This window comes from Archocentrus centrarchus, chromosome 14 (assembly GCF_007364275.1).
Source record: "Archocentrus centrarchus isolate MPI-CPG fArcCen1 chromosome 14, fArcCen1, whole genome shotgun sequence".
In the NCBI taxonomy this organism is placed as follows: Eukaryota; Metazoa; Chordata; class Actinopteri; order Cichliformes; family Cichlidae; genus Archocentrus; species Archocentrus centrarchus.
The window spans coordinates 731,241-744,852 of NC_044359.1; the positions used below are offsets into that span (position 1 = coordinate 731,241).

Sequence of the window (13,612 nt, forward strand, 5' to 3'; positions counted from 1 at the left end):
CTGTTTCTCATTCACCTTATTTACTTTGTTTATACTCCACTTTGCATTTAATCATTAATTGATATTAATCTCTGGCTCTCTTCCACAGCATGTCTTTCTCTCCCCTCAGCCCCCTCTCAGCAGATGACCCCCCCTCCCTGAGCCTGGTTCTGCTGGAGGTTTCTTCCTGTTAAAAGGGAGTTTTTCCTTCCCACTGTCGCCAAGTCCTGCTCATAGGGGGTCGTTTGGACTGTTGGGTTTTCTCTGTATTATTGGAGGGTCTTTACCCACAATACAAAGCGCCTTGAGGCGACAGTTTGTTGTGATTTGGCGCTATATAAATAAAATTGAATTGAATTGAATTCACGGCATCCTGCTTTGGACTGTTCTTTTTTTTCCAGCTGCTTTTGTTCTGGCTCCCTGTGTTTTTGGTTTCATCCTGTTCCCTGTGCTTGGGTGACCCTGGATGCTTGTTTTTTGACTCTGACTTTCTTGTTTGGTTCCTGAGTTTGTGCTCATGTGTTATGTGCTGTGAGTTTAGTGTGTAGTTTCAGGGTTCAGGGTTACTCAGCAGATGGAGCTGGTTTTTAAGTTGTGTCAGTAGTGATTTTGTGATGAGGCCCTGTGAATGTGTCCCATCTTCCCCAAAAGCCTGAACACACAGACCACCGTTTAGCGGCTCATTTAGGAGTGCTGCCACCTGCTGGACACTTGATGTACTGTATTATGTTCTGTTACATGTCTGGAAAATCTGTTAGCATAATTATACAGTTATTATGTCAATATCTCCATCTGAGGTATTTTAAACCAGATCAAATGAATCCATGCTGATCGTGGTATCTAAGTATCAACAGATCAGCTGTGGTAGATTAATGAATTATTGTATAGAGACAGTGTGTGCTGTGTTTGTGGATACACAGACGAAGTGCTTTGATGGAGGGAGGCTTTATTGATACTTCTCGATCACATGACGAGGCAGTCATGTGATTTCAGAAAATGGGACCTCATTTGGCTTTGATCACGTAATGTTCTGAAAGACAAAACGGGCCTCGACACAGGCTTCATTTGGCCACGCCCCCTTTGGTCTAATGGTGTTCCCCGGGTCCTGCGGTCCTCGAGTCTTTGCACGGAAATTCTTGTGAATTCAAACATCAGCCTTGGCTGTAAGACTCAGACTCCATCAGACCAGGACAGCAGAAAGGAAGGAGAAAAGGTATCTTTTAATATTTAGAAATGATCTAAGTTATGAGGATCCTTCAGAGCTCTCAGAAAGGATTTTCTTCTCACTCCAGCTGACCAGGAATCCTTTTGAGTCAGCGCTGTGTCCTTAACCCCACCGCCTCCTTCAGGTGTGTTTTCTGTGACACTTTGTTGCTAAGGACTCTTGTCAGAACTGTTACAACAATGATCTCTCAGGGACTGCAGATCACAGAACAAAGAGACCGGAGAGGAACATCATCTTCTTCTCTGCCCGTCCTTTTGCTTCTTCTTCTCAACTCCATCTGCTTGCACATCATCTCCACGGTGAATAAGACCACAGTGTAACGTGCTGATTCTTCTCCAATTCTTCTTCTTCATTTGTGAATCTGGTCGACTGGCTCAAAGCAAGGAGTACATGAGGACCAGGAGCAGCAAAGGAGATGCATCTGCTGATCTCTGTCCTCACCTCCTCTTCAGGTAGTTCAGTTCAGACCTGGAGGGTCACCTGCAGCCGGGTCCGAGCCCTCCTGTTTCCTTCTCACCCAGGAAAAAGAAGGCAAACATATTAAAGCTTTTCTTCCCAGCTCCATCCTCCCAAGCAGCCCCATCCTGAGATGGAGGTGGTCTGCATCTGCTGAAGAAGACAGACAGATTACTGATAGAGTTAGTCGGAGTCAGCCGGCTCTCTGAACATTTCAGTGGTGCAGCTTCCTCCATTAATCTGAATCCAGCTGAAACTTATTTATGATCCCGTCAGCCTGATGAGCCGTAACAGGCTGACTGTAATATTCTGCTGTCTGTAATTTTTAATATTAGCACCTCTGTCAGACAGATGAAACCAGCTCACACTGCATAAATAATAATAACATGGCTTCAAACGCACCACCGTCTAACAGCTCCGTGAGGCTGCTTCATGTTTTTGTTATTTAGGTGCTGAAGGGAGCACAGGTGAGACGGAGGCTGTGCCAAACTGGAAAACCCCAGAAAGGGAGGAAAACTTCTAAGAATGCATCAAAACAGGAAGTAACTCTGAGGTAAACACGGCGATCTAAAACCACCACACTGTTATATATAAACAAGGAAACAAAGCGAACCATAAATGATCGCCACTAACAGGAACTGACGGGCAAACGGGCCCAACAGGATTCCTCTGTGAGCTTCATTCATCCAAGGAAGTCCCAAAAAAGAGTCAGTCAGGATGTCAGCACTGCAGACGCCGCTGAGCTGACAGTGAACGCCTCAGAGAGCGAGAGTGTGATCCTTGATTAATCCAGCTCAACGTCTCACTGACACTAAAATCGCTCTTCAAGAGAGACCTGAAGAGAGAGGCCTGCAGTAACCAATCACAGCTCAGAGAAACTGGAGCCAAAGTCAGAGTAATTACAGAGGACAGCCGGGCTGAGGGGCACGCCTCCAGCTGCAGGATGGAGCAACATCTTCAGGCCTCTGGACCCAAACCAAGGCTCCGCCCACTCTGAGCAGCTGATGCTGTGGAGGCTGTGGTGGCATCAAAGGGAGGGACAGTCGCCACGTCACAGCTCATATAAGCGGCTCAGCAGGAATCCAGCTGCTACAAAGCTGTGACCCTCTGAAACACACAAACATGGCCGGCATGCAAACTCGTGAGTACATTTACAACCTTTATAATTATCATGATTTACTTATTTATTTATATTTAACAGTCTGTTAAAAATAAACTCTCACCGACTTTAAAATGAGGTAAAAGTTTTAAAATGATAAAAGTCTGGATCCGCGGTGTGTCTGAGCTGTGAGCAGATTTATTTATGCAGGTCTGTGGGAATAAAAAGGTTTCTGAATGTAGTCACAGCTGTAACTGACCTCAGGTCAGCAGAACCACAGGACTGAGATCTGATCCTGGAGCAGAGCTGCAGCTGATGACCCGACAGGTGTGACTGACTCACAGATGCACCTGTGAGGACTTCTCTGGCCTTTTATTGAGAACCATGAAGCAGCAGATCCTGGAGTCACAGAGCTTTGATAGAGCTGCAGGCGTTCACAGGAACCAAATGATTTCATTTCTCCGGCTCTGCAGAGTCCAAACTCTCCCTGGAAGTCTCAGCTCAGCATCTGCAGCCCTGACATCATGACCGAAACTGCTTTTATGGGACTTCCTCCCGATAAATGCCGTTCACTGAGGAATCCTGTTCAGCCTGTAAATTCTTTGCTTTGGTTTCATAATCGTTCGGTGGTTTTTGGATTGTTGTGATTGGCTTTAGTGTTTCCTGTTTTAGTCCCTGTGCATTGTTGGCCGGGTTATTGAAGGTTCCTCCTGAGATGGGTGACAGCTGCAGACAGCTTTGAGCTCCTGTGTCCTCTGGTACGCTCCTGGATCTGCGGTTTAGGCTGTGCATCTTCATCATGGTTCCTCTAGCATGTGGGATATGCAGGCACTTAGCTGTCCTCAACGCCCACTATTCTGCCTGCAGTCTAGATCCCCTTCCTTCCCTTTACAACCATCCGGCCACACTTCCCAGTCGGAATGACATCCCGATGTCCTCTCTGTAGATCCTGGTGAGGTGGATAAGTGAGCCGATGTCTCGCTTACTCCTGAAGTACGGCTTGATGTCCTCCATCATCAGACTCCTGATTCTGTCAATGTAACTGCTCTATGAGACGAGTCCCACAGTAATCTGTTTGTGTTCTTTGGCAGGTGCAGAGGAACCACACCTCAGGATGGTGCTTGTTGGGAAAACTGGAGTTGGGAAGAGTGCAACAGGAAACACCATCTTAGGAAGAAATGCTTTTGAATCTTTGTCATCGTTTTCTTCTGTGACAGCAAGGTGCCAGAAGGAGATGGGAGAGTGTGGAGGTCAGACGCTGGCTGTAGTCGATACTCCGGGTCTGTTTGACACCACCCTGACCGAGGAGGAGGTGAAGAGAGAGATCGTTAGATGCATCTCCTTCACTGCTCCCGGTCCTCACGTGTTCCTGGCTGTGATCCAGATGGGCAGATTCACCAAAGAAGAACAAGAAACGGTGAAAATCCTCCAGAAGCTGTTTGGAGAAGAAGCAGCATGTTACACCATGGCCTTGATCACCCACGGAGACAGTCTGACCGCTGATGGAGTCGACATCGAAACTTTAATTACTGGAAATGGAGCCCTGCGTGACTTCATTGGTCAGTGTGGAGACCGATATCACGTCTTGGACAACAGGAGCAAGGATCCCGCTCAGGTCAGAGTGCTGCTGAAGAAGATCAACACCATGGTTCAGAGAAACGGAGGAACGTACTACATCAATGAGATGTTCATGGAGGTCGAGAGAGCCATCGTAAAAAGGAAGACATTGCTTCTCAAAAGAAATCCTGGGATGCCTGAAGACGAAGCAAGAAGACGGGCAGAGATGAAGAACCGGTTCATCAGGGCGATGGGGATAGGAGCGGGAGTCGGGAGCGTGTTGGGTCCAGTGGGAGCAGCTCTGGGAGCATTAATGGGAGTTGCAGGAGCAGCAGCCAAACACGGAGAATGTGGAATACTGTGATATGGAAACTGTAACTTTGCAGCTTTTCTGTTAACGCATCTTCTTTGCAGCAACACAGACTCATGATCATGTGTTTGTTTATGTGCGTGGCTCCTCCCATTAGTGTGTGCATGTATGTGTGTGTTTGTTTACAGCCCTTGTAAACATTAACTGTAAATATTTACACTCTGTCCATATTAAAGTTCAGTCCGAGTTTTTTGTTCTGTCTTTTCTGTCACGGTTCGAGCTGCAGCTCAGAGCCGTCAGCAGTTTCTATTTCAGGGACGAGTAGAGCACAGTAGAAGCTGCTGCTCTGTGTTTATTAGGCCACCTGCCATTAATAACAGGAAAACACAAATATTTTAGAAATGTGTGCAAAACTTGTCTAACACTAAAAAATATGTAGTTATTTAATCAGCAAAAAATAAACTGAATTCATGTTTTCAAATGGATCAAGGACAACATCCCAACACTGAACTCTGCTCCTGCTCAGGAACGCCGTCTGGGAAACTTAACAATACGGATATTTGAGCATTAAAATATTCAAAGCGCCTGTGCACACTGCAGGAGGAACACAATAATAACTAGCTGTGGATTCAGGATGGGGGGGTAAGCTCACTGCACATCTGCTTCTCACTAATCAATATTAGTTATTGATCACATGATTTATGGGACTTTGCAATTACATTAACAGTCAGTATTGTTAAGAATTCTTCAAGTAGAGACGTTCATACAGTTAGACCTTTATTCTGAAACACCCGTTTATTTTGAAAGTGCCTAGTTCATTTCCTGTTTTCCGGTGTGTGTTCAGCTTCGCTTGTCATACTAGCAGCAGTACAGCAGTCACTGACGATGTAAGTTGTGTTTATGAGAAAGCATGATGATATGTTTAAGTTGGTTATCACTTCTGACAATGTTAGATCCTGTTAGATGCAGATGATTGCCTGCTCATATGACTGTGCATCTTTCTTTATGTTATGTATCTACAGAAACTGCCATGTATCAAGGCTGCCTCAGTTCGTCATTAAATGTTTAAATCCCTTTGATGAGTCTGTGCTCTCTGACCAGAGCCCTGCAGTGGTCAGTTAATCTGGTACCCAGCAACAGAGGTCGAATCCTCAACAAAGGTCCTTCGAGCCGGATAATTGACTGCTGTAGAATATGTCATCAGAGGAACATTCAGCATCCCTCCCTCACACAGATGTGATGGAGCGACATGTGAGACAGCACCGCACGCCCAAGCACCTAGAAGAATACAGCCTTGCCTACAATCCACATAAGCCTGCCTTTTCCTCCCACCCCAATGAAGGAGGGTACGAGGAGCAGAGAGGAGCAGCAGCCATTGTGAACAGCGGACAGGCAGATGCCGCGTTTCTTCTAGGCACCAAAGTAACCTCACGCAGGTCAAGTACAGGTGACCCACTGAGCACAGTGTCACTCAAACAACTCATTGACTCTATATCTAGGAGTGAGGAGGAAGAAAGAGCAGAAATAGCTCAAGTCACCAACAAACTGCGCCAATATGAATGCAGACAACGTCGTCGTCAAGAACTGTTAGAGCATATTACATCATTCCTGCAGGAAGAAGAGGAGAATGAAGAGTGTCACCGTGTGAAAGATACCACACCCACTCACACACAAACACAGGCACCACTTTGCCCCCCTACCTGTGTCGACTCTACAAACTGCTCCCCATCCACAGAGAAGCAGGTATGCGATAGAGAGCCTCGCACTGAAAGACATACACCAACGAGTGTGATTCCAACATTGGAAGGAGAGGTGGGGCCGAGAGACCACACCTTTGCAGCTGGCAGTGAAAGGGCTAACTCTGCATTCACACCGGTATGTCCGGAACCCATAAGACATTCCAACTCCCCCTATTCAGACATCTCATCCGGTATGGTGACACCAACTCCAACTCACCAGCATCCCATAACAACAGTTCCCTCACCGTCCCAAGTGACAGGCCTGTATTCCGGTGAAGAGGTGTTTATCTCCAGGCACCAGCCCCAGGTACAGCAGCTATTGACGACCACAGGTGTGCCCTATAAGCCCACAGCGGATTATCATGGATCACAAATGGGCCCAAACTACACCTTACCTCAGGATCTCTCAACCTACAGTTCGCACCACTACGCTCCTGTGCAACCACCAACAGTTCCACACCAGGCTCTGCCACCTTTCCCAGCGGTGAGTAACAGCTTCCCAGCTGCTCAGTCACAGATTCCTACAGGCCAAACTATGAATCCTTACAACTTTGGTCCGCAGCCTCGCTCCATATATGGTGTGCCTAAACCTAAAATCCCAGACTTCACGGCAGATAGTGAAAGGGAGTTTGCTAACCTAAAGTTAGCTTTAGACAACCTACTCGAACCCCATTCTGAACTGACTGAGAAATACAAATACCATGTGCTGCTCGAACACCTAAAACTTCCTGAAGCACAGATGATTGGCCAGGCATGTCGGCATGAGCCATTCCCATACACAGCAACCATGCAAGCATTACAACTTCAGTACGGCCAGCCACACCAGCTAGCACAGAGCGAAATAGCAGCTATTCTGACAATCCCTGATGTAAAGTCTGGAGATGCACACACCTTCCAGAACTTCGCTCTCAGAGTCCATCTCTTAGTGAGCATGCTGCTTTCCTTAGAGGGACCTCGGGGAATGGAACTCAACTGCTGCTCCCATGTTGACCGCCTACTCAGTAAGCTGCCCAAATATCACAGGGATGGGTTCATTGAATACCTCCAGCTACATGGGAAGCTTAACACCACAAGCCTCAACCCTTACAACCTGCAAGACCTGAATAGCTGGCTACAAAGTAAAGCTCAACAGCAACGCATGTCAAACAGATTAGCACAACGCTATCAATCAGAGAAACCTGCTAGTAGTGGGAAGGAGCAAATCCCATTTAGGGGCAAAGGTCGGAGTGTAGCAGTCTACCATAGTGCAGAACCCAGTCAACTAAGCACCTTCATGCCACCTGGCAAAGGGAAGATGTTTAAAGTACATTGCATCTTCTGTGACAGTAAAGAGCATTACATCAGTCGCTGTCCCAGCATCAAAGAGCAATCAGCTGTAAAACTGGACAGATGGCTAACAGAGACCAAGCGCTGCTGGAAATGTACGCGTAACCATACACCTGAGTGCTGCACCCTCAAGAAACCCTGCAGCGATTGCGGTGACATCCACCTCCAAGTGCTCCACAATGTTGCCCAGCGCCGTTCCAACAACCAAGAGTCAAGAGCCTTAGAGAGTCGCGTATACTAGACACCGAGTATAGCGTCCAGTAAAGTACTCCTGAAGGTGGTTCCGGTCTTGTTGCACAACAATTCCAATTCACTAGAGACCTTTGCTGTCTTAGATGATGGAGCCCAACAGACAATGATCTTGCCGCTAGCAGTTCAACAGCTCCAGCTGAACGGGGAGTCTGAGACTCTTGCCCTACGCACTGTACGGACGGACGTCACGCACCTGCAAGGGTCAAAGGTTAACTTCGAGATCTCCCCCAAAGAAAACCCACGGAAGCGGTACAAGATACAGGGAGCATTTACAGCAGCAGGTCTAGATCTGGTGGAGCAGACCTACCCCGTGCAGATGTTGCAAAGACGACACTCCCACTTGCGAGGAATACCGCTAACATCATTCGACAAAGCACGGCCACTGGTGTTGCTCGGCTCAGACCATGCGCATCTCATTACCGCCACTAAGCCAACCCGCAGAGGATTTAATGGCGGACCCATAGCCATCCACACAGCCCTCGGATGGGCCCTACAAGGTGCAGAAAGGTGTTTGCCAGGGCAGCCCTCGGCGCAGCAGTGCCTTTTCACCTCAGTTGCTAATCCAGACGAGCAACTGTTCTGGAATGTTGAAAGATTATGGCAACTCGACGTTTTGCCTTTCCGAAATGACAAACTGGTTGTGCGCTCTCGTGAGGACCAAGATGCTATCAACCTCCTAGAAACAAAAACAGTGCGCCTGGAAGTTGAAGGTGTCCACCGGTATGCAATCCCCCTCCTTAGAAAACCAGGAGCACCCAAGCTTAACAGCTCGATCCACTCAGTCATGGCCCACCTGAGGAACGCAGAGAAACGGCTCAAGAGAGAACCCGAAAGCGCAGCAATCTACTCAGTTGAGATAGACAAACTCATAAAGACGGGCTATGTTAAGAAACTTCAGCCCAGTGAAGCGGAGCAGTCAGCAGAAGCCTGGTATCTCCCTCACCATCTTGTATGTCACAACAACAAACCACGTCTGGTTTTTGATTGCTCTTTTCGGCATCAAGATGTCTCCCTGAATGAGCAACTCCTACCTGGGCCAATGCTAGGTCCATCGCTGGTGGGTGTCCTCATCCGATTCAGGCAACACCAAGTAGCAGTAAGTGGTGACATCCGTGCGATGTTTCATCAAATCCGCCTTCTACCCGAGGACAGACCACTCCTGCGGTTCATCTGGAGAAACATGCACTGTGAGAACACCCCAGATGTGTATGAATGGCAGGTGTTGCCATTTGGCACAACAAGCAGCCCATGCTGTGCCATCTTTGCACTGCAGCACCATGCTCGCAACTATGAAGAAAGCCATCCGGAAGTGCTACAGTCTGTTCTGCGGAGCTTCTATGTCGATAACTGCCTTGAAAGTTTTCCAACCGGATCTGCAGCCAAAGAAAGAGTTGACCAGCTGCGCACTCTACTGGCGGAGGGAGGGTTCGATCTCAGGCAGTGGGCCAGTAATCAACCAGTGATAGCTCATCTTCCCACTGATACAAGATCTTTAGCCACAGACCAGTGGCTGAGCCAGAGCCGTACTGATCCACTTGAACCCACCTTAGGCCTGCGATGGAACTGTGCAGCTGATACCCTGGGCTATCGGTATCGAATTATTGAACACTCCACACTGACCATGAGGACAGCCTACCAAGTACTGGCTAGCCAGTATGACCCTTTAGGATTCATGGTACCATTCACAACCCGCACCAAGGTGCTAATCCAGCAGTTCTGGTCCAAGAAAAGAGGCTGGGATGATCCAGATTTACCGCCTGCCCTCCGAGAATCCTGGGAAGCCTGGGAGAGTGAACTGAAACACCTTAACAAGGTATCTATTCCTCGTTGTTATTCACCAAACCCTGTGGAAGGTCAAGATGTCAAGTTTGATCTTCACATCTTCTGCGATGCTTCGGAGCGAGCCTATGGAGCAGTGGCCTACCTGACAGTCCATACAAGAGACGCCATCTACACCTCCTTTGTGATGGCTAGGTCAAGAGTAGCTCCCAAAAGACAACAGTCTATACCCCGCTTAGAACTCTGCGCGGCACTAGCTGGGGCTCAACTTGCCAAACTCCTAGAGACCGAGATGACACTCCCTATCCGACGAACAGTTCTGTGGTCTGACTCCACCACAGTTTTGGAGTGGCTCCAATCAGATTCCTGTCGATATAAAGTGTTTGTCGGGACACATGTATCAGAGATACAAGAACTGACTGACCGACAAGCTTGGTGGTACATCGACAGTCCAAACAACCCGGCTGATGACATAACGAGGGGAATGTCATTGTTAGACCTAGCAGGACCTGGTCGCTGGAGCCAAGGGCCCCCACTCCTCAAACGAAGCCCCGAACATTGGCCGAAAAAGCCCGAGCACACTATGACAGCAAGCTCGTCAGAACTGAAAAGTATCACCTTTTGCTGCTATACAGCAGTGGACACCGATGATGTCATTCCTGAGGCAACGCAGTACAATTCATGGAAGGAACTAATAGAGGCCACACGACAAGGTCACGGGGCGGCCACAAGCCCAGAACACAGTCAGCTCTTCAGCCACAGGGATGCCGAAATCTTGCTGCTGAGAGGGTGTCAAGTTCATAGCTTCCCAGAAGAAGTTGCTGCCCTTAAAGCACAGAAACCTGTGACAAATCACAGTCGTCTGCTCACCCTCGCCCCAGAATGGGACGCTGAAACCGGTCTCATACGTGTAGGGGGAAGGTTACGGAGACTACAGAACCCAAGCATTGGAGAGGTCCACCCCATTGTGCTGGATCCAAAGCATCCTGCAGTGAAACTTCTGATCAAAGACATGGATGAACGCTTGCTGCACCCAGGCACAGAACGAGTCTATGCTGAATTGCGGCGACAGTATTGGATCTTGCGGGGACGACAAGCCATCCGACACCATCAACTCAACTGCCCAACCTGCCAACGCTGGAGAGCTCAGCCAAAGGTACCACAGATGTCAGACCTGCCCCCACAACGCCTCAGACTACTCTGTCCACCATTCTACTCAACAGGAGTTGACTGCTTCGGGCCTTACCTAGTGAAGATAGGTAGGAGAACAGAAAAGCGATGGGGTGTGATCTTCAAGTGCCTAACAACGCGGGCAGTACACATAGAGCTCCTGACATCCATGGATGTGGATGCCTTCCTCCTTGCACTACGTCGTTTCATCGCCCGGCGTGGTCGGCCAAGGGAGATGTTATCAGACTGTGGTACCAACTTTCGTGGTGCCGAGCGAGAACTCCGAGAAGCCTTTGCAGCCATGGAACCTCAAGTAAAGGAACAGCTGGCAGAATACCAGATTGATTTCAAGTTCAATCCACCAAATTCTCCCCATTTTGGTGGGGCATGGGAGAGAGAGGTGCGGTCGATCAAAGCAGGCCTTCAAGTCTCAGTAGGTAGCCAGTCCATTCCAGAAGATGTCCTGTACACAACTCTGGTAGAAGTGGAAGGGATCCTGAACTCGAAACCGCTAGGCTACGTGTCAGCTGATGTGGCCGATCCAGACCCCATCACTCCAAACATCCTCCTTATGGGGCGGCGTGACGCTGCTTTGCCTCAAGTAGTCTATGCTCCAGCAGGCATGGGGAGACGTAGATGGCGCTATTGTCAGACATTAGTCGATCAGTTTTGGCTCCAGTTCACAAGGAACTACTTGCCAAATCTCCAAACCCGGTACAAGTGGCAAAGGTCAACAAAGAGCATTGCTGTGGACTCCATTGTCCTGATCGTAGACCCATCACTGCCAAGAGCTCAATGGCACATCGGGCGAGTCATCAAGACCATTGCTAGCCAGGATGGGTGTATTAGAACGGCAGAAGTCAAGGTCAAAGACAGAGTCTACACACGACCAGTTGCTCGGCTTGTAGAACTTCCTGTCCTTCAGGAAGACAATAAAGACACTTGAAGAATTTCTGTCTTACACATTTACAAGGCAAATGTGGGGGCGGCTGTTAAGAATTCTTCAAGTAGAGACGTTCATACAGTTAGACCTTTATTCTGAAACACCCGTTTATTTTGAAAGTGCCTAGTTCATTTCCTGTTTTCCGGTGTGTGTTCAGCTTCGCTTGTCATACTAGCAGCAGTACAGCAGTCACTGACGATGTAAGTTGTGTTTATGAGAAAGCATGATGATATGTTTAAGTTGGTTATCACTTCTGACAATGTTAGATCCTGTTAGATCGCTCCAAGTGTGTTGTTGAGCTCTATAGAATGTCCGATTTGTAGCGTTAGCATAATCGCGAGTTAGCATAATCGAGCGTTAGCATTACGCTAATTAGCATTATTGTGTGATGGGTGGAGCTGCAGCGTTTTGCCCTCATTGGTAAGTACGTTCCATGACACAGACACAAACATGACACAGACACAAACGCCCACTCAATCACAACTCAACAAAATTGTTGGTGTGCGTAACATGCTTTGTTAGTTTTGTTTTTCACACACAAATTTATTTTTGCAAGTATTGATAGTATTTTTTTATATGTTAAAGTGATGAAGTATCTGATTAATAGACTTGTGCTCTTTCCCCTTTTTTTTTTTTTTTTTTTTTTTTTGCTCCCTTTCTCTCTCCCTTTTTCTTCTCTTTATTTTCCTCTTCTTCAGCCTGTCAGCTCTGGCTGTTACATAGTATGTGGAAAAATAACTCAGATAAATAAAATAAAGGGTTAAAACAACAACAAGAAGAGCCTATTGAGAACCTATAGAGCTCATCTTGAAATAGCAAATATGTTTGGCACAACAACGCATTCAGATCACAGTTCTGCTTGCAAGATCTACCAGACATGACAGGCTAAAAAAAAAAAAAAAAAAAAAAAAAATTAGCATTATTGTGTGACTGCTAGCTTTCAGTCTATATGTTGAATGGGTGTATGCAGATGATTGCCTGCTCATATGACTGTGCATCTTTCTTTATGTTATGTATCTACAGAAACTGCCATGTATCAAGGCTGCTTCAGTTCGTCATTAAATGTTTAAATCCCTTTGATGAGTCTGTGCTCTCTGACCAGAGCCCTGCAGTGGTCAGTTAATCTGGTACCCAGCAACAGAGGTCGAATCCTCAACAAGTATGTTTGCTCTGACTCACAGCGTCCGCCTGAATGTTTTAAAGAAAATATTCTTTTGTGATGCGACAGCACGATGATGCTTCACTGCTCACAACAATAAAGTGCTTTAGACTCACTCACAAGATTAACCTTTACTGATCTGAACCTGAAAATTACAACATCAGTCTGAATGGCCAGAAAACGTTTTCTTAAACACAGTAAACCAAATATAAAATGATGTTTTTCTTTAAAAATGACATCAGAGAAAATGAGAATATTTCAAGCTGATGAAAATTTTCAGGTAAACACTGATAAGCAAAAAGTGCAGCTGCAAACGCAGCCGTGCAGATCTGCTGTGTGACATTAATTCACTTTTTGCATCTGCGCCTCTCACAGGTGCAACTTTACTGTAAAAGCTTTCACTGCGTCACACACGAGCGTGATCACGCGGTGCATCCCTGAAACTGCAGGTTTAACACAATAAAATGCTTCATTATGTCAATTCAGTTCAATTCAATTTTATTTATATAACACCAAATCACAACAAACAGTCACCTTAAGGTGCTTTGTATTGTGGGTAAAGACCCTACAATAATACAGAGAAAACCCAACAGTCAGAACGACCCCCTATGAGCAGCA

General features: G+C 47.1%; 1 protein-coding gene across 1 annotated transcript; it reads left to right on the forward strand.

The window, feature by feature from the left end:
* Positions 1 to 2,747: 2,747 nt before the first annotated feature.
* Positions 2,748 to 4,762, forward strand: LOC115791932 (GTPase IMAP family member 9-like). Its single transcript, XM_030746232.1, has 2 exons — positions 2,748 to 2,801; positions 3,851 to 4,762. The coding sequence occupies exons 1-2, from the start codon at positions 2,783 to 2,785 to the stop codon at positions 4,678 to 4,680; spliced, it is 849 nt and encodes a 282-aa protein (XP_030602092.1). The 5' UTR covers positions 2,748 to 2,782; the 3' UTR covers positions 4,681 to 4,762.
* The last annotated feature ends 8,850 nt before the right edge of the window (positions 4,763 to 13,612 follow it).